At 42.4% G+C, this 26,442-nt stretch overlaps 3 protein-coding genes across 13 annotated transcripts in view; 1 reads left to right on the plus strand and 2 right to left on the minus strand.

The window, feature by feature from the left end:
* Window positions 1-2,009, plus strand: part of BRCA2 (BRCA2 DNA repair associated) — a 36,130-nt gene extending 34,121 nt beyond the window's left edge. For all 3 annotated transcript variants that reach the window (XM_038127554.1, XM_038127565.1, XM_038127570.1), the window contains one exon: window positions 60-2,009. In XM_038127554.1, coding sequence (XP_037983482.1) covers window positions 60-605 — 546 coding nt within the window. In that variant the 3' untranslated portion in view covers window positions 606-2,009. The remainder of the gene's footprint in view (window positions 1-59) is intronic.
* Window positions 699-13,427, minus strand: N4BP2L1 (NEDD4 binding protein 2 like 1). Its single transcript, XM_038127669.1, has 5 exons — window positions 12,571-13,427; window positions 5,427-5,551; window positions 4,579-4,667; window positions 4,014-4,090; window positions 699-2,231 (listed from the first exon to the last, which is right to left on the minus strand). The coding sequence occupies exons 1-5, from the start codon at window positions 12,858-12,860 to the stop codon at window positions 2,006-2,008; spliced, it is 807 nt and encodes a 268-aa protein (XP_037983597.1). The 5' UTR covers window positions 12,861-13,427; the 3' UTR covers window positions 699-2,005.
* A 283-nt stretch (window positions 13,428-13,710) lies between these two features.
* LOC119697190 overlaps window positions 13,711-26,442 on the minus strand; it is a 41,282-nt gene continuing 28,550 nt past the window's right edge. For 3 of the 9 annotated variants that reach the window (XM_038127597.1, XM_038127584.1, XM_038127606.1), the window contains 5 exons: window positions 24,488-26,259; window positions 22,031-22,116; window positions 21,403-21,448; window positions 19,900-20,086; window positions 13,718-15,380 (listed from right to left, as the gene is read on the minus strand). In XM_038127597.1, the coding sequence (XP_037983525.1) occupies window positions 19,932-20,086; window positions 21,403-21,448; window positions 22,031-22,116; window positions 24,488-26,259 (2,059 nt within the window). In that variant the 3' untranslated portion in view covers window positions 13,718-15,380; window positions 19,900-19,931. Of the gene's footprint in view, window positions 15,381-19,386; window positions 19,516-19,899; window positions 20,087-21,402; window positions 21,449-22,030; window positions 22,117-24,487; window positions 26,260-26,442 lie in introns of those variants that run through there. The other 6 variants (XM_038127628.1, XM_038127617.1, XR_005255792.1 and 3 more) reach the window with 5 other exon arrangements.

Below are 26,442 nucleotides of genomic sequence, written 5' to 3' on the forward strand. Positions count from 1 at the left end.
TTGAGGAAGTTCATGAAACAGAACATTCTATTCAACATAAAACTTCTCTTTTTACCCAGATCTCTTCTAGAATTGAAATGAAGCATCCGAGCCCTTTGTCAGCTAGCACACCAAAAACAGAACTTGTGACTCCAGGGTCAGCAAAAACACCTTCACCTGCTACAGTTAGTGAAAACCATCTCAAAACCAGCAAAAAGAGAAAAGCTATGGACTTCCTCAGTTGCATACCTGCCCCTCCACCACTGACACCAATATGTTCAGTAATTTCTCCATCTGTTAAAAGAGCATTTCAGCCTCCACGAAGTTTGGGTTTACAGCACAGCAAGTCACCTAGAGGGACAGATCAGAATATTGGCCTTGTCACCCCTTGCAGGAAAGTGAGAGAAACTGTCCATCTTCCTGAGAATGACCTGATTGCTGATGAAGAACTGGCAATGATTAATACACAAGCACTCATAAATAATTTACCAGAAGAAAAAAAGATGAATTCTGTAACTGGAAACAGCAATGCAACAGCTACTACTTTATCTGATGATCTTTCATCCAGAAATAGTTCCAGGTCTACTGGGGAAGCAAATAACTCATCAAAAGCAGTTCTGAAGTAGCTGAGGCTCTTCAGAAGAACCCAAAGGAAGCTGAAGATTCATTACCAGCCCACAGAATGCCACAAAGACCAAAATCCCGAAAATGCTGCTAATGTGCATGTACAGTATTGTATATATTTCAAAATCAAATTATTTTTACACTTTGTACATTAAAACTTGATTGTATTTAATAAAGTTCTATTACAAAAACAGACTCATTAAATAACACTTCATTTGCAAAACAGTTTGAAGTTTAGTATGTAAACACTTCTCACAAAGCTGTATTGTACAATAACATCAGTGTGGCTGAGGGTTTGATGACATTTTGTAAGCCATTGATTCTGTGTTCTTATATTACAGCGGGGTCTTTGTTTCAGTCTAAAGCCATCAGTTTTGTGACCCTCTGCAACATCAGAATAGTTGTTTGGCTGTCCAAAGTGGCGCAGGGCATAATAAAGAGTTTTCTTATTTTCACCAAACAGAACACTTTAATTCTGAAATGTTGCTCTGCTATTCTGGCACAGTTCTTGTACTTTTCTCCTCTGACTTTCCATGTAGCACTAAAGCAGGTTTAAAGAACAGCTATGATTGATTCACACCAAAATGCCACACAGAGTTATTATTATTATTACATAGCTCCTTGGTCTGTGTTTCTGCTTCAGCTTCTCAGAGCTGCTCCTGTAGCCCTGTTCCCACTTAGGAATTAACACACACACGCCTAACACTAATGTTTCATTTTAGGTGCCTCTCCATCTTGGGATCAGTGAACTCCTGTGTCTTGACAAGATGAAGAGCTAAGTTTGCTCTGTTGAAGTGTTTTGCTTGCAGGCTGGCGAGGCTGTTTGTGGGTGAGGTAAGACCAGCATGAATCCAGTCAGTGGAGAGAGGGAACAGCATCAGACCTTGCTACAATCTGCTGAGCTACTTTGCCATCATTCACTTTGCCTCTGAAGGTTACAATAATGCTGTAGGCAAGGTAGTAGCTACAAGAAGTTTATACAGTCAGATATAAAGCTTTAAAATGGCGAGGAATGCCACTTGTGTGGGGAAAGAATTGGCCACAATGGCCTTAAGACAGAAATACGTTAGGAATGTTTATTGCTAGTGTCAGACTGTGATGCAGGAAAAAATATCCAAAATGTGGCATTTGGTAGAGCCCAGTGCATTTCACACATCCCTGGATGGATTTTCAGGGAGGAAGAGGCATGAGACAGAGTACAGTTTGTACTGGGTACAGTACTCTTCCAGTGAGCACACAGAGCTGTGAGATCACGGTCCAATGCCATTTAAAGATTAGTAAGAAATAAAAGTAATTTAGAAATGTAGTAGAAAAACACAAGAATAAAAACAGTTTAGAAAAAAAAATGTAAAACTAGAGACTCTTGTACCCTGATAATTAAAACACCAAGGAATGCACATCTTCAGTTAAATGTCACATTCGTACGTGCCGTGCCAGGTCTCCTCCTTGGGACGGCAGAAAGGTGGGTGGGATGGGGACCCGTCCCATAAGCTGCACTTGCTCCACTGTAGCTTCCCTCATCCCTGCTTGGTTTTTCAGACCGGAGAACACTGTGGAAGGTAACATTGTGCTCGTATTGTTCTTTCATTCGTTGTATCTTTTCCCGAGGGACATGATGAATATTTCTTCTGTAGAGTCAAAACAGAAAATACAAGTATTTAGCTGCCTGTGTATGAGGTTATCTTCACTTTGCTGAAGTCCCTGATAAGTTCAGCATAATGGTTCAGGTCTCCACTGATCTCTTTCTGGCCTTTTTTAACAAATTACTATTCACTTCCACCTATTTCTTAGGAATATTATTGTGACTGCTGAAAAACATAACACCATTATTTTTTGGGAGGCAGATGGGATATAGGGAGCTGACAAATGTCCAAAATAAGAGTTGTGTAGAAGACCTGAGTGGTATTTTATACAAGTGTTGCTGTGCTTTAGCACTGACAGCTTGTTGGCCTCAGTGAGCTTTTGTACAGCTGGAGATGGGTGGCCAAGGGCTGCAGCCAGCCCAGACACTGACGCAGCAGCAAGGACAGAGGCCACAAACTGCTGTGCTGTGAGAGCAAGTAGGGAAACATGGCACGTGATGTGGCTCAGGCTTCAAGGTAGACTCATAAATGACAAGGTTGAGAAGGAGGGGAACACAGTGCTCAAACATGCGCGGCTTTCTGGATAGAATAGCTCGAGCAGCACCAGCCATGATCCCTCCACAACTTAGCAGTAATTGTCTTCCCAAAGACCACCAGGAATTTCTGTTTGTGAGTTTGCAAACCCCCGAGAATCTTTGGGGTTGCCACTGAGTGCTGTTAAGGCGCAGCTTGTGCCCCAGTGAGTGCATGTGAATTATCTTTACAATGCTGCTATGAAAAGTCAATGTGTGTCAAATATGCAACAAAATAAATTGCAAGTTACTGAATTGCTCTGCCTACAAGGAATGATCAGATTGTGCCCCTGCAGTGCTCCCCTACCAACGGCTGGTGCTGCTGAGGCCAGAGCTGGTTGACAGCTCAGGCTGGTGATGTCCTCACCTGTCCCCAGGCCTGAGCCACCATCTGCCAGGTCCTGCCTCTCCCTGCAGCCACGAGCACTCTGGGCCTTGGCCCTCTGTCATTTGTGTCCATCACACACAGACAGGAACAGCGTTAATTTTTGACTAGAGCTCCTGGCTGGTAGAAAACAAATCCATCCATTGCAACAAAGTGCCCCTGCCTTGTTTTCTTGCACTAAGTATATGTTATCTTCTGGATTCGGTAGCTGGTAGCCCTGTAACTCCCTGTAACTTCACATCAGGCTGGCTAAAGTGTAGGAAGTCAGCCTGCACAAAATTTTTCAGTGACTACAGCCATTAACCCTGCAGTCACTGGTCAGCCTAACATTCTTAGAGCCTCATTCAGCTGCCTCTATATCCTACCACACTGTGCAGAGTGTTTATATCCTTTGTGTGTGTGTGTGTGTGTTAAGATCTTTACAAAGATCCTCTAGAACCCCGTTTCTTACCCATACTTGATGTACCATCCCTCCATGCTGCAGCAGGACAGCATCTGTTGTGATTAGATTCTTAAGGACAGAAGTCTGAATATTGGCTATAGTGCTTAGATTCGAGTTCGTGCCCAAGCAAAAGAGACTGCTGCTCAAAATACAGAATGAAAATCAGGGCTCCTGCCCCATCAAGCTTGCAGCACAAAAACATGCTTCAGGGCTTGTTGCTTTTTCTACTGCCTGACTCACTTCAGGCTCTTTTAGGGCTGAATTCACTACCAACCAGGTACTCAGTAATGGAAATTTTCCACAACAATCCTTCTGTTGTCATTTACCAGGCTACATTCTTCCTCATATGAAGAGGAAGAAGGCTGACCTGAGAGCATGTCAACAAAATGAGAGAAGCTGTCTGTTCCAGCAAAGAGAAAACTATGTACCTTGTCAGTTCTTGAACATTGAACTTCCAGGGTGTATCCGGTTCTTGGAATGTAACTTCATATCTATTTTCATGTGCCTAAAGGATGCAAAGATGACATTATGAAACTGCACTAAAAGAACTGCCACCTCTACCACAACTCCTGACAAGAGACACCAATGCGTCTTCAAAGGCTCTGTATGGTGTGTTTTTCACAAGTCATGAACTACAATTATAAATCATATCTTGATATATTTGTCAACAAATAGTCTGGGAACTGTTCGATTCATGTCACTACTGGGGAAGGGTATGATGCCCTCATCACCAAGAAGTAGCAGGGCAGGTTCAAAGGCCGTTAATCTTTTCAAGTGGTTTTGCCTTCACTGACTTACAAAGCTGACTAGCTAAATAACTACATTGGCACCTCTGCCCCTACTTCATCACAATATCCATCCTTAACTATAATTAGAGAACTATGGGAAAACTGAAGTAAATGTTTTTAGCCATGCAAAGAACCTTTTAAGTCAGATCAACCTGTAAATGTCATAGCTAGGCATATAAAAGCAATAAATCAGAGCTTTCCCTACCATCATCACATACGGCTTCATCTCCCAAGCATGGATGTTGGTGTTATCAATAATAACCGGGCTTTTCCCATTCTTCATTGCTTTGCGTGCTGCAATGTAACACATTAAGTAAAGCTAAAATAGATTAAATAACAGAGCCAGGCCTTACTAGCCCTACAGCATCCTTTCTTTGCCCACTGCTCACACACTTGGCTCTCCACCAGACCTGGGTTTGCAGCTACCACCCAAATGGGAGCCGAGGGCAGTGCCCAGCAGCTCTCCTGGAAGATGTGGTGCAGCCTCTGGCTGATCTGAAGCTCTTATAGAGCATACTTACAGCAGCCAGCCAAAAATTACTGTCATTTGCAGGAGATCCCTGTTACATCATCTCAAAGTATGTTTGCCATCACTACAAATTCCTTCAGAACATAGCCACAAAAGCATGGTACATAGAGTAAAGACCTGGGTTGTTTAATTCTCAAACTTACACTGAGCCTGCAAGTTTCCTTCCTGTCTATCATTACATTCCCATCCCCTTCCAGGTCAGGACAGACACCTAACAAGTTAGAGGTAAAGGCTGCAGTGCCTATACTGCAGGGAGCAGCTGCTGGGCTGGTGTCTGCATGGTATCAAGATTCAGCAGTGCCTCCTCTAAAATAACATTAACCAACCTCCAAAATGTTTTCATTTACAAATTTCCCTTTTATAAGTCAGAAGAAATCAAAGCAGAAGTGGTAAATGTATTTTTTAGCCAACGCCCCACAAGCTACAGCGTATGACACCACCTTGAGGTATTTTATTCTGGGAGCTAAGTTTAAAGGCATCCTGAAATGCAGTTTCTGCACAGCCCCTGGATCAAGTTCAGTCACCTCTTTTCTGGTTCCACTTGTGTGCATCCTCTAGGAAGTCAGGCTCAAAGATGTAGACACCATTTTCAATAAAGAAGTCATCAGTACTAAGGACTACAGCACTGGGGTTGTCACGTTTCAGCTGTCTGCAAGGAAAAAATAAAGATGAAAGAAGGATTAGTACCTGGTAACACACTTAAACAGAGAGCATTAAATCATGAGCTATTTGAGTGCTCTGCAAATACACGCAGTGCTTCATTTGAAAAATCCCAATTTAAAGGATCTGGAAGTACAACAATCAGTAGATGGACATGTAGGAAGAAAGGAATGGAGCTTGAAGGTGTGGCCTTGATTTCCTTAATTCAGCAGAGAAATCCACACTGGACTGCCAACATCTGAATCTTTAATCTCACTAATATATTCAGCTCTCCTTCTGAGTTACCTGAGAAAGCAGGATTCTAAAGAGAAGGGGAAAAAAACCCAAAAACAGTAGCCCAAACCTGCTTACCCAGGCATGGAAGTTGGTGTCAGAAGATAATTTGACAATGGGAATTTTGCTACAGAGATTTCTGAAGATAATCAGAAAGAAGGATTTGTTATTTAGTAAAGATGGTCCATGAGTTTGGTTTGAGGGGTTTTTTTGGCTGTAAAGCAGGTAGCACTTATTTAGAATTTTAATTTGCAAACAAGTATCAGAATGACAAATCAATATTTTGTGTTAATTTATATGATTTTATGGTTCTTATCACTTGTCTCTGTTTCACTTAAACCTCCTATTGTAGAGCTGAGTAATTTTTATAACTTCAGCTTTTAAACAAATTTTGTAAACAAATCTGAGTTTATAAAAAATATTTTCTAGACAAATTTGCAGATCCATAAAGCAGACTGCTGTGGTGAGTGGCACTGGGCAATCCCACTTCCCTTCACACAGGTGTGCATCCCCCAGCAGTGCTCCTGAGGCCAGGGATGCCACGGGGAGCAAATGTGTGTCCTGCTGGACACCGACCAGCTGCCTCACAGGCAGCCACTGGCTCTTGGAGGTGGAAGGAAGTGCTGCCTTGTGTGGAGGTTTAAATATGAAGCATCCCTCTGCCAGTCCTTAGAGACCACAAAAAAAAAAACAAACAAAAAAACAAAAAACAAAAAAAAACACCAAAAAACAAACCCTACACTTAATGTAGGGTTGTGTTCCCATTTGTGTCTAATCCCAAATTTTTTGTGTCCATAGATATAGAATTGTCCATTTTTTTTTATCAATCAGGGAAGAGTTGGGGGAAGAGAGAGTCTCTGCAAGAAGTCAGGGAGCGCCCATGGCATCATCCCTCTATTTCCTGTCTCCCTAAGGCCTGGAATGTCTTGGGAAAAGAAAGAAAGGTCAATCAAGAAACCCTGTGTCTTTCAGACATGAATGCTGCTGCCTTGCTGTCTCACACTACACAGGGTCTCCAGCCCCTGTGACTCATTTTAGCTTTCCTAATAAAACTTTTCTCCCTCCATGCCCACAAGCTGCAACATAAGCATTTCTCAGTGTCTTATCTTCATGGGCAAGAGCAAAGGAAAAGGTGTCTCCAGGTTATCAGCAGCAGAACAGGCACACAGGCAGAAAAAACTTAATTCTGTCACCCAGTTCTGCTCCAACCATTTACTCACCAGTTGTACCCTAATCTGCCTGCAAGCAGCAGCTCTTCACTGGGACTGCAGGGTGCATTTAGCTGAATAAAGGTCAGCTTCTGCCTTTGCTCTGTCTCCACTGTAACTTCTACCATCTGCTGATTAATTAATATTATTTGGTGGTGGGGTCCACCCCAGCCAGCAGTGACTCAGTGCTGATGGAGCCAGGACTGGGCTGTACCCCCTGTATGCATCATTCCAGCACCTACCTGTCCTTGTCTTCTAGCCCCAAAGGGATGTTTTATTCACAAAATTACTGCTGGGCAAACTGCTGGGCAAATAAGAAAAATCATGTTTTAAACTGTTAGCAAACAGTAAAATTTTGTTGCTTTAGTTTTGGCCTCAGGCAAAAAATTCTTATTATGAAAAGCAGAGCAACATCTAATGCTTATCTGGTTACTGCTGTGGATAACCTGATGTATTCAGGTCTCCCTATGATTCAGAACCTCACCTTTCCCATATGTGTTTTCCCTTTAGCTACTAATAGGCACATAAAATGTGCACATTAATAAAAGATCTCAAGACTTTTTTTTTCTCAGTATTTATTTTTAAAATGTTCTTAACCAGAGCAAATCTTAAAATCCATTTTCTTACCCCAAACCTTACTGAATTTTCAGCCCTGAGAGCTTTGATATTAACCCTTAACCAATTTAAGCTGTAGGTGAATATCTGCAAGCTCAGCCTAGGGTCCTCACATCAATAATTAAAGTAGATAAAACTTGTGTTTCAAAGGAGGAAAAATATGGGACAAAATGGGCTGAGAGCTATGAATTACTGTAACATTTGCTATATTCCAAATTTGCTACATACCAAATGAGCTCCTGCTAACAGCAACATAAGAAAACATGAAGTGGGAAAAAGATGGTTTACCTTCTGTTTATTTTGCTGGTTTTAACTTTTACCTTTCCAAAACAACCAAACTGTCGCTGAAGTTGACAGCTGTTGTCTGTAATCCCTTCCATACTGCCCACAAAGCTGACAAAGCTCCTATTTCTTCTCTCCCTTATCATTCCAGAGGGCACCAAGAACCCTTTCATGTGTTGCTTACTACATGAGCCTTTCACAATTTTCACAGGACCTCAGGTTAGTTTAGAAGAAAGGTCCTGCATAATCACATCATGCTCTTAATCACTGGAAGCAATTAAAATGCCTGTATTTTAGAGAAATACAAACCAGCTATGCAAAATGGGAGGGCTTGTGACCACGGTTATTTATGAATAAATCTTGAACTGCTCTGTAAAAAGAAAATTACCCACTGCTGATAGATCAGTAAGTGTAAAGCTTACTAAGGAGGAAAAGAAAAATGCAATCCCTTTGCAAGATCACAAAGGACACATAGGAGCTATGTTTGCATTTTTTAAAGAAGCCACTGAACTGGAAGCACTGCATTGTGACAGGCAGCATCTGTGAAAGGTTCAGTACTAATTTGCTTTGGACACATAACTGCACAATACTACATATCTTCATCTTGCAGTGGATAGGGTACCTCCTTCATCTTGTAGAGGGGTGAGGAGAAAAGGGTTTAAGGAGGTTTATTTTATGCAGAGCAAACATCCCTCATTCTCTTCTTCCTTTCTTATCCTCTGTAGTTTCTGAAACAGCAGCAAACCTTTTTTCAGCAAAGGGTAGAGCATAATGCATTTTGTATCCATAGGTTTTCATACTTTTCCATCAGAAAACTTGAAAATAAACTTCATTTCTGATAGCAGATAGGAAAAAAACATTTTCAGTGCTCAGAAGGCCACAGAATGGAATATCAGAGACCAGAACATGTATGTACTGTCACCACATGCAACCACTTCCTCTGGCCACTCTTCCAAACGTTAAGCGTCCTGTGGCATTTCAAAGGTGTCCAAAAGCCTTTTGTTCCAGCAGGAAAGCAGAACTGTGAGATTTGGAGTGGCAGTGCCCAGCGCTTGCCACTGTCTATTACGTTTGAACCACTCCTGGTGCCCCGAGGGCTTTGCCTGGCCGAGCTGCCAGGTGCAGCTGGCAGAGCACAGCCGTGCCTTTGTGTCTCACCCCGGTGGTCCAAGCACGGCTCTGCTTCCTAAAGCACCAGGCTTGAGTCCCAGTTGATCAAGGCACTCAGGAGACTCACCTGAAGTGGTTTCACACAAAGGCAAATGTTTACAGTGCAATGCTGCGTGGAGGTAGGAGTTGCAAGAGCTGAAGTCCATGAACCCGTCAGAGCGGCAGTGCTGCAGCGGGGCCGGCTGCTGGGAGTTCTGGGAACAGCTGGCCCAGGACTGGAGGTGCTGGGATAAACCGGGCAACAGCAGCAGAGAGAACCAGAGAAGACACACATGGTGCCAAACAGTGATGCCTCAGTGCCAGTGCATTTTTTTCCCCTCCTGTTCTGAAAGAATACTCATTCTGTGCTTCACAAGAGAGTACAAGAACAAGCTCATTTCGAGAAATAAATCAACCAGCTGTGGCTGAGAAGCTACAAGTTTGATCACGCCCAGCCTATGGAGCTGGAGTTAAACTGTTGGATAAAGAGTCAGGTTTAAGTTGAGCTGTGCGGCACAGCAATATGCTGCCAAAGAGCTGGAAATACAGCTGCTGTGCAATGCAGTTTGCTGGAGAAGCAGGTATGAGCTTGTACGTGGCTCACTTAAATTCCGGAGGCATTTTCGGAAGTATAGCTGCCACTGCACCTCAGATAATCTTTTCCTTAGCAGCTGCCTCAGTGTGATCACAAACCTGCACTGTGAAGTCAAGGACAATGCGTTCAGGAGGAGCATGTCCAGCACACCTGAAGGAGGCTGATGGAGATGTGACTCCCAGCTGCCCCTTCTGCCTCACACGTCTGTGACATTCAGTGAAAAGGTTAAAGGCAGGTAGCTGGGGCCACCTAAAATATGTGGTTCAGGGAAGCTGATCCTTAACAGTGAAGCTGCTGGAAAGGTGTGAAGCTTGGCAGGGAGCAGAACAACTCCTCATCCTGGCTTGACTACTCCATATATCACACACATGGGTCCTTTGCTGTCTCTACCAGAAACCAAACATGACACCTGAACTGATGCGTGCCAATGTAGGGCTGCTCCAAGCTGGGAGCAACCAGGATGAGGAAATAATTTTAACAAAAGTGCCGTAACTAAAGCTTACAAAGCTGTATCCAAATTCTGCTGAGTGACATGGAAAGGTCAAGGAAACAAGCCATGGATCCAAGGTTGTTCCTAGGACTGTGTGATGAATAGAAAAGGGGCCTTTTGACTGGAGTTATCTTTGGGTTGCTGTATCACCAGTGATAACATTCATGGTTTGTAACCCATGAGCACTCTAAAGATGTCAAGTTTGTGACAGAAACACAGAAGTACTGGCTGATCTGCAGAAAGAATTAATGTAGATACGTGTGAAAGCACCAGGAGAAAGAACAGAGCAAAGGCTAAAACAATGGTACCCACTGACAGTCAAGATCACTAACAGCAATAAAACTGGGACAGGTCCTGTTTACAGCCCCCCAAGGCCAGCAGTCAGCTGAGGCCCAGCACTGGTGACCTGCCACAGGAAAACCCGTGCTCTGAGAGCAGGAGGATGGCCAGCAGGTCACGCTAGCCTCTCCACACCTGATTCCTTCCCCTTGTTCCAAGAGGGGCAGATGATGAAGACATGGAAAAATTAATATAATGGGGGAAAAAACCCACCTAAGACTCAGAAAGCACCAAGTAAGCAGAACTCACAGGCAAAAAAAAATGGCAGTATAGGAGATATAATGGCTGGCTGGAGATGGCACAGCAGAACCTGGCCAAAACCTACCCTGTCACCTCCAACTGAGAGCAACCCAGCAGAGAAAGCGAGGATGGGACAGCATATGGTCCTTGTCTACTCTGATTTTGGGCAGACCACCTGAGCACATTCATCTTGATGCTTGCAAGTATTAAGTTGTGATATTGTGAGTGAATAAAATCTGAGAAAATAAACTTGAATTTATAAAATGAGTTTAGAGAGTGCTCTTGCAAATAAACAACACCTTCCTCCTCCAGTGGGATCTTGCACTGAGATCTGTTGCAGTCATTTCTTGCAAACTTGCCCTTGTGCAGCACATAGCATTTACCAATACCAAAAGCTAGGCAGTGTGACAACAGCAAAAGAATTCTCTTGGTACAGTCCTTCACAAGCTGGACAGGGTTAAGGAGAGGTACTAAATGCTGCCTTTTGATCTGTGTGTTGCTGAAGGCTAAACACAATGATGTGATTAACACGGGCCAGAAACAGTCAGATACCCAAACCTCCATCTCACAAAGGACTACTACAACAACACTTAAAACTGATCTTGTAAATACATCATTAACAATTAACCTTGTGTTTTGACCTAAAAAGTACAGGTAAGTACAGTTACTTGCACTGCCTGAGAATATGCTCCCAAACCTTTATGTTCTCACTGTGCTATGAGAAGTGTGAGCCTGAAGGAGCAGGCTCACACTTACACGGCCTCTTAAGGGAGAGGCGTGTGTTTTGGGTGTGAGCAAAACACAGCATCTGGCAACTCATAAAAGAACTTTGTTTGCCAAAGTGCAGTGAGGCAGAATGCCCAGTGGGACAGGGAAGTGTTCTACTGAGAAGAGGAAACTGTAGATGAACCCAGTGTATCACACAGCTTCGTGCTGCCACCTCTCACAGCAGAGCCCTTCCTGCGGCAGCCCATGATGCCAGCATGGGTTGCTCAGCCCAGCAGAGTAAGAAGACAGGGAACATTCCTCTTTCGATAGAGAGTGGGTGGCACTGGGAGCCGTGTGATACCAGACTCTCAGATTTTGTGATACCAAAATGCAGCCGCACAGTCACACTGACTGCAGTTCTGCTTCCCAGCACTCCCCACTGTGTTTTTCCACTTATTTACCATCAGCCTTTGAGATGTTGGAGCGTGAAGTGTTCTTCTCTACACATTTTATACACTGCTAAAGCTCTGACCAGGAGTGCAGGACATGACAAAAACAGAAGTCAGAGTTGCCAATTTTCAGCCAGAGAGAGGAAGTTTTTTACCAAGTTCGTGATTAAACACACAAAAAACCCCAAATCACCAAAAAAACCAACCAACCAAACAAACAAACAAAAAAACCCAACAAAACCAAACCAAACAATCCAAAAATAAAATTTAAAAAAGAAAAAAAGAAAGCCACCACCAATCTGGCGCCTTTAAGAAAAGGAACAATTACCGCCCTGGTCGGGGTGATCAGTCCATCTCACCAGAAGCATCCCTGTAGGTACCGCTCGCTCGGAACAGGAGTTCGCACAGTCCCACGGGCAGGACACCCAGACACAGCCACAGGTGCCGGGGACAGCACAGCCTGGAGCGGGCCTGGAGCCGGGGGGGTTTCGGGCGGCTGCCATCAGCCAAAACTCCCTCGGGGCTCCCGTTCCACCCGACCCCAGCCCTGCCCTGCCCCGGGGGGTCTGCAGCGGGTGCCGGGCGGGCACATGGACTCCCGAAGCACTGCCCCGCTTGCCCCCGGCCGCTGCTCCTGCCCCGGAGCCGGGACACGCTTACCTGGCCAGGGTGCTCTTGCCGGCGCCCGGCAGCCCCCGCAGCAGCACCAGCCTCCCGCCGCCGCCGCCCCGCGGGGGCCCCAGGCTCAGCCCCCCCAGGGCCCGCAGCAGCCGCTCGTCCACGGCCGCGGGGCCGGGCCCGCCGGGGCGGGGGGTCGGGGCCGGCCCGGGATGGGGGGCCCGGGGCAGCCGCTCCGCAGCCCGGCCCCGGCCCCGGCCCCCGCCGCGACCCCGGCCCCGCTGCCCTCGGCCCCCGCGGGCGGGGCCGGGCGGGAGCGCGCGTCGCTCCATGTCCCGAGCGGCCGAGACTTTGCCCCGCGAAATCGAAAGCTGCCGGCAGCGGAGACACGGGCAAGGACGGGCGTCTACGGCCGCACAGCCAAAGCGCTCAGCTACGGCACTCGCTGCAGACCCGGAACTTTGGCCCGAGATACCATCTCCAGTTATTTAAAGTCAGGATTATTCCCCAAATTCTGAAAGGCAGGAAAACACAAGGCAGCGCTGACAGCGTTCCAGTCCCAGGTGCTGCCTCTCAGTATTGGGAAGTACAGGGCAGGGCCGAAAGGGGATGAATCATCAGAGCCCCTAAGAGAAGTGGGGCTGGTTACAGGACACCAGGTATGCACGGAGACTTCTTCGCCGCCCGTCCCTTTCCTAGCAACGAGCTACCGGCGTCCTCTTCAACCACAGAAGCAACAAGGATGCCAAGTGGACGTCGCTAAAGAACTGCCCAGCCCTGAACAAATGACCCCGTGCATCATGCTCACTACACCAACCTAATTATTTTCTTTTTGGAACATATTATCATAAGAGAAAGTAAAGGAAGTTTTAAAGATTTCTATCCTCTAAAGAAAACCTGGTTTCCATTAACTTGCTCACCAAAGAAGCCAAAGAAATTACAGTTTTCAATAAAACCAAAAATAGTTGGAGTGGTATCACACCCTCCCTTCTCAGAGCTACGCACAGCATCACGCCCAGCTTGGTTACAAGCCAGCTCCAGGTATGCTCCAAGCACACACCACCACCACCAAACCTCAATGCTGGAGCTTTAGGCTCTGAGGTTCCAAATAGTGCTAAAGAGAGTGTTCACACACAGGGAGAAACTTTTGCTGCCCAGGGACATGGCACACCAACACCAACTGAAGCAAGTGGGGAAAATGTGGCAGGAAAAAAAGACACAGAAAATTGGAAATTCCTAGATACTGGGGAGAGGGGTTAAAGTAAACTTAAACTGGCAACACTCTACTAAGAGATGAAACATGACTTGCCCATACAAGAGTACGGTGAGATTTTGAAAATTATTTTTATTTCAAGCATTATGGAAGGCCAGGATTCAGTAACAGAAAATAGAGCCATTCAGATTTCTCACTCAATAAACAGAAGTAGGAAGACAGTATTAATCCTTGAGTGACATTTTCCCGAAATCAAACTAACCTGTCTGCTGCCACTAGTAGTAGAACACAGAAGTCTGAAGCTGTGGTTATGGTGAGTATGAACTCCATTCCTCCTCCCCTTTACATTTTCATATAATGTTCTGCTGGTAGGAGAACAGGACATTTTCAGCCGAGGAAGACACACACATGTCCATGGGAGATGCATTCAAACAGTGCAGCCAGGAAATTTTGCCAGTGGTACAACATTAAATTAGAAATGCATACACTGTTAACTGTTACATTGTTCATGTAGAATCAGTATTTAAGTAGAAAGTGGAGACACATCGGCAAATTTGACCATGGTGGGGCTTCAGCCTGAGTTCAGTCCCCTCCTGGCTCTTCAGCTGATGTATAAACAAATGCAGGGAAAGGTGAGGAAGAGGAGATCAAAGAATAAATGGAGAAATATTCTGGATCTGCAAACTGCACAAGTGGGAAGTATTATTTCTGACAAGTAGACACAACCAAGTTTCCTGCTTCTCCTTAATCTTTTCTCACACTTTCATTGTTAAATGAGGTGACAGCTGTCACTCCCTCTCCCTACAAGGAAGTGTCCAGCCTTATGCATGCCTCATAATTGGCAGAGGTTGCTCTTTAAAATTAATTATGATTTGTTTATCTCTACAGACAGAAATATTTCCAACACCACTAACAAACATCAAATCACTGGTTACCAGTGCTCGTTATATATCTTCTCAGTCTACTACAAACCATACACACCCTTCTTTCAGCATGGTTGAATCAGTTCCATAGTGAAATACTCTTGTTTCTGTAATCCCAAATTCCCAAATGAGTCTAGCTGAGGAAAAGCCTAAGGCTTGGTCTCAGGAGAAAAGAATGGAAGTTGTGCACCACTGTTTGAGTGACTAGGAACATCAGATGAAGACGTTTACCATCGGAGGTTGTAAAGAGACTGGGTGCAATTATGACTGAGGGTGAAGGCAGAAGGAGGCAGCTAAGACACGTAACAAGCACCATTCTCTGCATGTGAGCACCACTGCCTGCTTCTGTGGCAATATCCTGGATCCTGATACAAGTGAATGAAATACCACAGCCTGAAGCTCACACCCCACAGTGACAGATGCCTCTGGGTCTCCACTCTCAATCTCTTTATACCTCGCTTGAGGATGTACTGACAAAGTGTAAATCCCAAATGGCTTCAGAAAATGATGTTTTGCCTTACACAAAGTTATTGCAACTTTGGTCATTATTACGTGGTCAGAGAGGTTGATACTGCGGAGCAGTGTTGGGGGGAGGTGGCCAAAGATGTATACCAAAAAAATCTACTGTTGTTTCTTTCTTCCAGGTTATCCCTCACATTTGAAATCCTTGGTGGCCAACTGAAGTCCTTCCATGGCGGAATTAAAGCGAGAAGTTTCTGAAATAAAAAAATAAAAAAAAAAAAAGAAGAGGGTCTGCTGAAGTTCTACAACAGCACAGTCAGCAAAAAGACTTAACAGATAATCCAGGCCTCAGACCAAGAAGAGTCTGTCCAATGTTTTTTAAAGTTTCTAATACTCAGCCTTGGTAATTTCTTTAAAAACTTGAAAAGAATGGAGAGGAAGCAGACAATGGAAAGCAAAGAAAAAACAAAAGAATGCAAGGAGAATGAAAAAGGAAGATAAGAACTTGGATGTCAAAACTAGAGGCAGTAAGGACCTTACCACCTCAAAGCTGAAAAATAAGGAGAAGAGTAACACAGTGGATTTTTTTTCTCTAGACATCACAAATACTATATAATGAACAGCTGTTCAACCAATACCACTATAGTACAGCTACATCTCAATTTTTTGTTACAATGTGCATTGTTTTCCCGGTTACATGCACTCAGGACCTCACAGGCTTTCATGTTACAGAGTTAGTGTAAGGCACAGGCACAACCCAACTGTTGCTCTTTCTTGAGAGCTCCAAAAACACAGCAGCATTTATTCCCCAGGTAATTAGACTCTCTGCTTGAATGATTTTTGGAGGCAGGTTTTCCTGGTAAGCACTGTAAAAGGTAGGTGAGGTTTTCTGGTCATAATTCTGTGCACTTTTTCATGCTTCATTTTGTTTAATATTAGTGGTTAAATGTCAAAGGACAGGTAAGTTTTTCACCTATCATCTGTGTATCAAAGCACAACTGGAAGAGGTTTGACCGTGGGATGATATTTTCTGTGGCAATACTGGAAGACTGCTTTAGTCTGCTTTGTATCCTTCAGATAAATATTTTTCATTTTAGCCAAAAACCAGTCCTGCCCGTCCCAGCTATACACTCCTGCTTTTCTGCCCATGTCCTGCTGATCTCATGGGCTCTAGGACAATTTGTTTCAGACCAAAAACTTTTTGGATGTCTTCATACATTAGATGTTAGAGCTGCACTGCCTCACTCAGAAACATCACAGCCATCAAAGGGAAATGCCGGGAATAGCACAGCCAGGGAAAGGAGGAGCCATAACATGGGGTATCAAGAGATTTGTCCCACCAAAAACAGACTCTTCAGGGCTGTTGTGGAAGAAGTATTCCTGCAGGGAGTTACGGACTGCTGTACTTCAAAAAGACGCATGTCAGCTTCTGCCTTGCAGTAGTCCTTCAGATAAATGCTTGAACAGACACATTTGGATTGCACTGGTATCTGTGAGTCCTGGTCTAAGGAGAACTTCAAGGCACCCGAATAATGCTGTTTTCACTGATCTTGACATTTCTCAAACTGGGAACTCTTGCTTAATCTCCAGAACAAATACTGATGTGCTGCCAATGCTGCAATAAGGAGCTCTCACAAAAGCTTGAGATTAACCCTGTGTTTTCACAGGGGAACAGTGTTCACCCCCCCATTGGAATACAAACACCCTTACTCAACATGAATACAGAAGCATGTTCATCTGGCTAACAGATTAAGTTGCACTTGGCCAGTAATGCTCAGTTTGCTTTCCAATCTGAAGGGACCAAAATGATCATATTAGCTCTCCCTTGATTTCCTATGATTTTAAAATCTTTTTGGTAGGAATGTCTCAATTTTCCTAGTTTTTTATTTCCCCCCTGACATTTGAAGGAATGAAATCCATTTCAACATTTACAGTTGTTCACTTGAGCAGTTTCACAACCACTCTGGGACACCACTCTGCTTTAATCAGGAACCAGAGGGGAATTATTTTGTGGTGAGGCAAGACAACCTTATCCCTCAAAGCCAGGGGCACCATCAATCAGGACAACTCACCTGTCTTTTACAATGCCTGCATGCAGACATTGTGGAAGCACTGGAATAATCACATGGAGTCTGCATTACCCCCTATCCTGTGCCTGACAGTGAGCATGAGCCAACTGAAAACCCTAAGACATGCTTCTTCCTTTCCACATACTTTTCTTGGTTTAATTCTTCTAACATCCTACATGTGTAAAAGCTTAAAAGAGTCCTCCATCTGAAGGTTTGGTTGCAGAATACATGGTGCCTGATATCAGAGCTGAGTGCTGCCCAGATAGGACACCCTGCACGTCCTCTCCTCGTATCTGCAGCAGCACAACCTCATTTGCTCCCTTGCCCTACCCTTGGCACTGAGCTGGACCTTACAGTAGCTTATCTAAATGCCTCAGTCCAGCAGGAAATTATTGATTTGTTTGCTGTGGGGTTGGTGAATTAAATGATAGCCTTCATGTCAGCCAGCAAGTGCTGGAGCTGCTATCTGGAGCAGGGCTGGGAGGAAGGGCACTTCACACTTTGGGCAGCAGTTACCCATTGCGTCAGCCTGGTCTGAGATGGCAGATCCCAACTCCAGAGCAGCCTAAACCCATCTGACCTCAGGTGTCTCATCCTCTCCCTCCAACAGCCTTCAGGACTTTCCCTGACTCATCTCAGATACGGAACTAAAACAAAAACACCCAACAAAAAACTCCAGCTGTACCTCCCCATTCCAGCACAGATCTCAATGGCCAAGCCCTGCAGAGACAGTGCAAGGCCTTTTTATAAGGTAAACACTGACGGGGAGTCGTCTTTTGTGGCAAAGTCTGCATTGCTCTCATTCTATATTCCATAGAACTAACATAAGCTGACACAGTAGAGCATTAGACTGCAAGACAACATAACAAACTGGGATTTCCTGGCAGCAGACAGTGGCTGGGTGACAAACATGCAGGGCTCTGGGTCATTTCTGCTGCGCTCATGACAAGTAGGAGACAAAGACTGAAACAATTTTGGGAGTAGCAGAGCAGACAGACAAATTGAGTAAATCTGATGGGGAAAAAACAGTTTGTTGGATTGAGCAAACAGATAAAGGTACAGACAATAAGGCAGGATAATCTGCTAGCATGTGTCTTTCCTTTCTTGAAGGACGAAAGGAAGAAGCTTCATATTTCACCATTTTCTCTCAGGAAGCAAACAGTTTTTCACATCTGTTTCTTTAGCATATAAATATTTAATCAATAACCTAGACATTTCTGGATAATAGCTTAAGACACAAACCCACACAGACATCCAGTCAGGACCATAAGCCAAAATCCTGCCTCTAGAGTGTTTGTATTGCAATATTATAAATAAGTAGCTTCTAAAAATTGGTAGCAGGTGTAGGCCTAATATTTTGTGAAAATATTTTTTATGTGCTTACCCAATATTGTAGTATCTGATTATTTAAGAGGAAAATACTGCTACCAGATGTTCTTGATGTTATTAATGATCTGTGCTGAGAGCACCCTGCAAGACCGGTGCTCTCTGGGCCACGTGGTTCACAGAAATCTCCCTCATCTTCCTACACTGGTAGTTGGTACCAGCTAATCAGCCTGCAATGTCATTTTTGTCATCAATGACATATAATCAAATCAAACCCCATTCAAGAGATTTCAATTCCAACCCAGGCTATTCAACTACTTCCCCTCTGACATTAACATCCACTGTGAAAACATCTGTGTTTATAACAGCTCCAACACAGTGTTCACCCATCTCCTTGACTCCTGTTCCAGCCATCAACTGGAGGCATGGTCAGGGCACCAGGTGACAAAGACCCCCTGACCACACCTCACGTGGATGATATTCCAGCAGTCCTGAGATGTCTGGATGGGAACAATTTGAGCCTCAGAATATGGAATCTTTTTCTGACTCAGTTTGCTCATGGTGCAGTTATTCTATTCCCATGTACCTCCATTTATTTGTTTTAAAACTACAGATTAATCCATTTTCCATTTTGGAAAGAACAACTAACAGCAAATGATAGAGAACTTAAGCTAGCATTTTCCTCCTGGAACCCATAATCTTTCCTTTTTATCTCAATCTTCCCAGAATATCTCTCATAAACAAACCAAAGAAACTTTGCCAAGTTACCAAAGGGTTCAAAAATTCATGAGACAAGCAAGAACACGATAGCACACTTTGTCACACCAAATGAAAACATAAATGAAAATTTAACACTTCAATATACCTCTTGCTACTGTTTCTCCACTGAAAAGCAGAACTGCCACTTCTTCATAATTTGGTGAAATACTGTTTTATTATTCATAGAGTTCTTTTCATAATTAGACCCTTAATGGAGCCAGCATTACTCTCCATGCTGAAAAGACAAGGAAAGTAGGATTGTGATGACTCACAACAGATTGCCACAGCAACCAAAATGGGAATAAATTCCACCTCTTAGGCATCCAACCCTGCTGCTTTCACTTCACCACACATGTTTTAGATTTCAGAGGAAAAAATAAAATCATATGGCTTTAATAACAAAATACTGTCTTCTCTTTTCCCTATTCAGGCTTGAAAGAAACAAAATCCGAACAACCCTCAACCCTAACTCAATTAAAACCCAAGTAAATTGGGGGATACTAAATGCACCTTAAAAATTATAACAAACAATATTCTTTAGATACTTGGTCAAATATAATAAAAATATATTTGGTTAAATATAATAAAAGAGTAAAATATTCACAAGGTGACTGATTACCTGTTTGTTCATGCAGAATTTAAGACAGTCACTCATGACTGATGAAATGCAGCATCCAGACAGCCAGTGCAGGTTATGATGTTCTCCTCTGTCACATCTTGACATAGCTTCATGTCTGATAGTGTTTCAGATAAGTCTTTATTCTCTTGGGAATTTTTATTTAGGTCTTTGAGATTAATAATATCATCTAAAAAAACAAAGAAATTACAAACTGCAGCCAAAACCACCTGAAATTACCTTACATAGTCTGTCATTTCTGTTGTGTCAGGATAGAGTATTTCTAGAACAAGCTTTTATTTTACCAGAATCTACTGGTGTGTATTTTTAAACTTGTTTCAGAACCTGTGAAATTCTAATGCATTAATATGGAAATCATGGGAAAAGACAATGAGCAACCTTATCCCATCACTTCCACACTGCAGGAATTAATGCACACAGACACCCAGAGCTTCATATGAACCCTGAGATCTCTTACTGCCCAGGTGTGTGACCTCAAGTGCTGTTTGACAGCAGCTGAACATGAGCCAGCTGTGCCCAGGTGGCCAAGAAGGCCAGTGGCATCCTGGCCTGTAGCAGCAGTAGTGTGGCCAGCAGGACCAGGGCAGTGATTGTCCCCTGTACTTGGCACTGGTGAGGCCACACCTCAAGTTCTGGGTCTCTCACTATAAAAAAGACTCTGGGGTGCCGAAGCATGTCCAGAGAAAGGCAATGGAGCTGGGGAAGGGTCTGGAGCACAAGTCTGATGAGGAGCAGATGAGGGAGCTGGGGGTATTTAGCCTGGAGAAAAGAAGACTTAGGGGGCACCTTATTGCTCTCTTCAACTGTCTGAAAGGAGGGTGTAGCCAGGTGGGGGTTGGTCTCTTTTCCCAGGTAACGAATGACAGGACAAAAGGAAATGGCCTCAAGTTGCACTGGGGAGGTTTAGATAGGGTATTCGGAAAAATTTCTTCACTGAAAGGGTGGCTGGGCATTGGAACAGGTTGCCCAGGAAGTACTGAAATCATAATCTCCCAAAATGTTCAAAAGGCAAGGAGATGTGGCACTGAGAGACAGACTTGGGCAGTGCTGGGTTAATGGTTGGGTAAATGATCTTATAGGTCTTTCCTAAATGATTCCATGGTTCTATTATTATGCTGCCAACTTTTAGTGATAATGAAGTTTAATTAACTTGAAGATACTCAACCTTTCAGGGAAGTAAAGTCTCAAAAAAGACTATATCATGCTAAACATCATTTTGATCTAGAATGGATAAACTTGAGCTAATTACTGGAATATTTTCATGTAGGAAACTTCATAAGACAATGTTACCACTTAGATGCGAAAAAATGAAGTGATGACAGAAACCATAGTTCTGTGGTCCATGGACACAATCAATGGCAGCATAAATTCATTTATCACATCATCGTGCTTTTGCACAAAGAGGAGTGTTATCACTAATTGGTAATGAAAAACCCTTTGATAAGAAGAATTTTTTACAGTTTTTGTATCACAGAATAGACTTACCCATCAAGCCATCTTCATTCTGCAATCTGTTTGGTTTCTGTTTTTCCTAAAATAGATAACAATAGTCCAGCAAAAAGAAAGTATGTGACAAGAGATGTTATTTTGGGCAAGAACAAAGTCCATGCTCTATTTTATAATAACTAGCTCATTGTAATCAGGATTTTCCTGATTTCCACTACCAGACAAGGAAAAAAAAAGTAATTTGTAAGTTAACACTTTCCAGCTAGATAAAGAGAATTCATTTGCCCACAGTCACGCAGAATAACTTCTCTGCTGCAGCTCTAGCAGAGGTGATGGAGGATGAGATCTGCTCAGATGATGAGAGAAAACTATAAGACAGAAAATATCTGAATGATGGTAGCTTGTACTTAAAGAACATAGGTCAGGTCAAGACACAGGTATCAAAGTTTTTTCACCCTTTTTTAACTAGTAGTTGCACACACTTCTGAAATTGATCTTTTAAAACCTGAATCCTACCATGCCAATGAGCTGGTTTTAGAAATACTCAGAGGACAAAAACATATGTCTCATTGTGGATATTAGAGCAAATTTACTAACAAAGAACTGAAGAATTCCCCTTTGCACCTGAAATATTGGAAAGCCTTCCAAAATCCCCTAAAATTCATACCTCCACAGAGGTCTTCCACAGTAAATAGATCATCTTTGAAACTTTCCAGTCAAGGGGAACTATATAATCATCTGGCAACAAGGATTCTGCAGAAGAAAATATTTTTTGCAGTTGAGTGTTCAGATCTCTCCACAGCCAAAATATATCACTGTATTACGATTTTTGCACATGTTATTTATATATATTTTTTTAAAAAGCAGATCATTAAATGAGCCAGCAGCAAAATCAAAATTTAGACTTTCTGGAATTTAAGGCCAGTGACAAGAGGGGAAAGAGAGGGAAGGAGATTTGGGTTTCGTTTCTTTATTTAGACAAAAACTTTCCTACCATACTTTCATTTCCCCCATATACTCCCCTAAAAATACACACACACAAGAAAAACAAAGTTTTCAGCCATTAAATTAAAAGAAAATAAACTTAATTAACAAACTTTAAAATTTAAAGTGTTTGATTATAAGAATTTGTGCACTATTAGTAGAGAAGGTGCTTCCCAAAATGTTTTAACTGTAACACTGTTTAAGAAGCTGAAAAGAAGTTCTTTATAGGAAAACTGTTAGAAATATATTCTAGTCTTATAAGAACCATACAAGCAAGACATGCAATTAAATTTTTCCATTTATAAATAACTAAAGACATTTATTTACCAAAAATATCCCCTCAAAAATAATTTCAATAAAGATTGACTGCAGTTCCAAGTGTTGTAAAATAATACCACTCAAATGTGTACATCAATAAATAGTTGCCTGTCAATGTATTGTATGCCACTAAAAAAAGCAGGATTTTTTTTAGAATTGTAGGAAAATAATAACAAAGGAGAACATGGCCAGCCAGGCACAAATCTGGTGGGAAAACCCCAGCAGTCAGCAATCACAAGCTGGCAGAGCTTCAGAGAGATATCGGGATGGATTTGTATTTCTTGAAGGTTATTTCCAAAGGAAACTTACCTAAACTCCATAGAATGTCACCTGTTACTGACTCAGAGAAGAAGGACATTTGGTTCACTAACCTACTGAGCGTTTCTGAATGCCTGGAAGATGCCTGTTTTCAAGTCATGGCCAACTCCCTCTAAGATTATAAAATTTGAGATGACAGTGTGAAGATTCACCAAGTTTGGAGAAGAAAAATGTTTTATATGCAACAGTTGAGGACATCAACAGTACTTTTTTGCTTCATTTCAGTTATATGTGGCAAGTTCTTTGGTATATGGTGCCAGATTTAGGTAAAGCAGTCCTTTAGGTCCCCCTTTAGGGACCTAAAGCCAAGTAATGCTTCCTATGATTTGCATCACTGTTCTGGCAGGTGGCATGGCCATCGACTTTTAAAAAACAACAAAGAATCCTGAGGTCAGTTTGAGCAGATAAAACGACATAAGCTGCTCCTCAGCAGTCAGATTGAAATTTTCATATGAAAATTCATGCTTAACTTTAGATTCTACTGAAACAAACAAATGTAAAGGTATACTGAAAAGCTGGCCTGTGTTTTTTAATCCTATTTGTTGGCTAAATGAAAGTTACAGTTTCTCCACTAAATTTGGACTCAAGAAGCTGAAAAACACTATGCATGGGGAATATATCTCTTTCAGCAGGTGTTCTAGGGTGACTTCCAAACAAAACTCTGTTGTTCTCAGTGGTTACAGCTCTGTGGGAATACATTTGCCTGCAGTATACTGGGAAATGGTGGCTGGCACACTCAATTCCTTTGAGGATTGCTCGCCTCTTACCTGCTAACTTAAAAGTATTAAAGTGAAAGTATAAAAATAAGACATCTGGAGCTGTGGAAGGCAAGTATACAACACCAGACACTTAGTAATAAGGCACACTTAAAAAGAAGACCTTCACTTTCAGAAGACATCTTGTAAGCCTGATACTGAATTTCAAACCAAATTAGATTTTGGGAAAGTTTTTCAACAACATCTAAGGCACATAAGAGTGTATGAAAACTCTATTAAAATAAAAAAGAATGCTAATATCTGGATTATAAAACCAAACATGCAGCCTTTATATAAGTGCACACATTTTGCACCACATTTTCATTTAGTTCCATAATCATCACAGTAAAGTCTTACTCAGTAGGATGTATTAAACATCATTTAGTTCTGTAATCAACACAGAAAAGTCTTACTAGGATATATTAAAAATTCAGCAAGCATTTCATGTTTGGATTTAAAGTTAGTCAATTTTTGTTACTAAAAAGACTGCAAATACAAGGCCAAACCAAAAGCCCCTTTGACAGAGACTGAGGTTTTAGGTACAAATGAAAAACTGTCACCAAAATAGCAGTGATTTGTTTCAACAGCATTCATATTTAACTAAAAAAATGCAATAAAAATTAGTTTCTAACCATAGTCTTTTCATTTGTTTTTTGGTTTGGAGGGAGTGCTTTGTTTTTTGTTTGCGGTTTTGAGGGGATTGTGGGTTTTTTTTGTTTTACATAGGAGAAGTAAGAAAAGCACTATACCCAGTGGAAGACCTGGAGAACCAAAGAGCTGCACAAGTTGAAAAGCAAATCCTAATGATAAGGGAAGTCCCAGAAAACTGCATTTCACATCTGCATCTTGATAATCTTCAAGCTGTAATGCCTTTGCTGGCTCAGAGTCATCTGCTCCATTTGCATTTTCACTGCAGCTTGCCATTGTAGTAGAATCTTCTAGATATTCAGAAACAACTTTAACAGAAGACACATTATCTGGTTGGCCATTTGTAACCTCTGAAGAAACATGTTCACCCTTGTCCTCTTTTTTATTAACTACCTGTTGTGGCTGAAGAGCTGTAGCTTGCTCCTCCTTTGTTTTGGAATCTACACAAACCCTGCAGGCGAATTTTGATATAGGAGAACATTGTCTGGAATGAATGTAAGAAATATTACATAACAGAGCATCTGCATCTGGAGTGGGTGAGGAATATTCCTGCAATGCATGGTCCTGTTCATGTGCTTCTCCACAGTCCTTGCTTAGAAAGTATTTTTGCCTCACTTCTAAAACACTGTTTTGTGGAATATCTTCTCTTACCAGGATGTCCTTTCCTTCCTCTGTATGAGCAAAGATCTGTCTTGGTAGGTTAAACTTTGGTGCTAAGTTGACAATTCTCCTGTATCTCTTCCTCTTCAGTGTAGCTGGTGTAGCATCATTTATTGGCACATTAACTTCACTCGAACCCTGCATGAAGGCAGCCCTGGCTTCCACTAGGGAATCAAAGTGCACTTTACCAGTTGGAGATGCAGACAGACCATTGCTTATTACATTGCCAGCTTCCTCAGTTTCTGTTTCATTATGGTTTTCCTTTACCAATCCCTCATTTGACTGATTGCAGTTTAGCTCTGCTGAACTGTTCGTGTGGATCTGTTCAGGTTTCCTCACTTTTTGAGATCTTTGTTCACTTACACATTTATCCTCAGAGCAGGGAGAGAGAGAAACTTGAGTATTGAAGGCCATCTGCAACTCGTCAGCAGATAACTTAATTGAAAAAAAAGCCCAGGCATTGGAGCTAGTTCCATCTGCTTTTAATGGACATTTGCCTTCTGTGTTATCAGGCACATTATCAAGTACATTTGAACTGCAATTCTGACAGATTTCATTTTCTTCACTGTTTAAACATACCAGCTTGGTTTCCAAGTCAGGTTCACATGTAATTTGGCATGATCCCAGTTTGTTTTCTGTGCTTAACAGTGACATATCATAGTCTTCAGAAATGCCTTCTGTTCCCTGGATGGAATTTTTATCATTGCTTATCGTTAGGAAACTGCAAGGATTGTCTTTGTGCCTTTGCTTTGCTTCCTTGTCATCTAATGCATTTTTGGTTAGGTTTTCTGTACAAAACGGTTTTACATCTCTTAAAAGCAAACTGTCACCTTCTACAGGCAATTCATTTTTCCACGCACTATTTGACATCACTGAGACCTCAGGCACAGTGACCAGAAAACTCTCTCTTGAAACCCCTGCAGATTCTTTTAGGCTTTCATCATTACTCTTAGGCTGTTCTTCACAAACTGTTACTGGATCCTCCAGGCCTTTGCTGAATGTACACATTGATTTTTTGTTTTCTTCTTCCAAGTCATCCTCTTCACTTTCTGATCCATCATGGTCCCCTGGAATTGGATGATGAGCTACTCCATGTAACATTTTTTTCGTAATTTCTGTGCGATTACTTTTCATAGTTTTGTTTCTTTTTCTCTTTTTCTTCTGCTTTGCTTTTATTAACAGGTATCCAGGGTTCTTGCTTAAAATTGTCTCCCTATGTGAAAACAAAGAAGATCAAATGTAAAATCCCAAACAAATAAAAAACCCAAGCCTCACTAAGTTAGAGCAATAATGTATTCATGGTGATCAATCTGAAGAATAGGTACTTTATGTTACTATGATGATCAAACACAGACTATCTGCATTTTCAGTTGATAATATCTTAGATAACACCTTC

The sequence above is a fragment of the Motacilla alba genome, chromosome 1 (assembly GCF_015832195.1).
Source record: "Motacilla alba alba isolate MOTALB_02 chromosome 1, Motacilla_alba_V1.0_pri, whole genome shotgun sequence".
In the NCBI taxonomy this organism is placed as follows: Eukaryota; Metazoa; Chordata; class Aves; order Passeriformes; family Motacillidae; genus Motacilla; species Motacilla alba.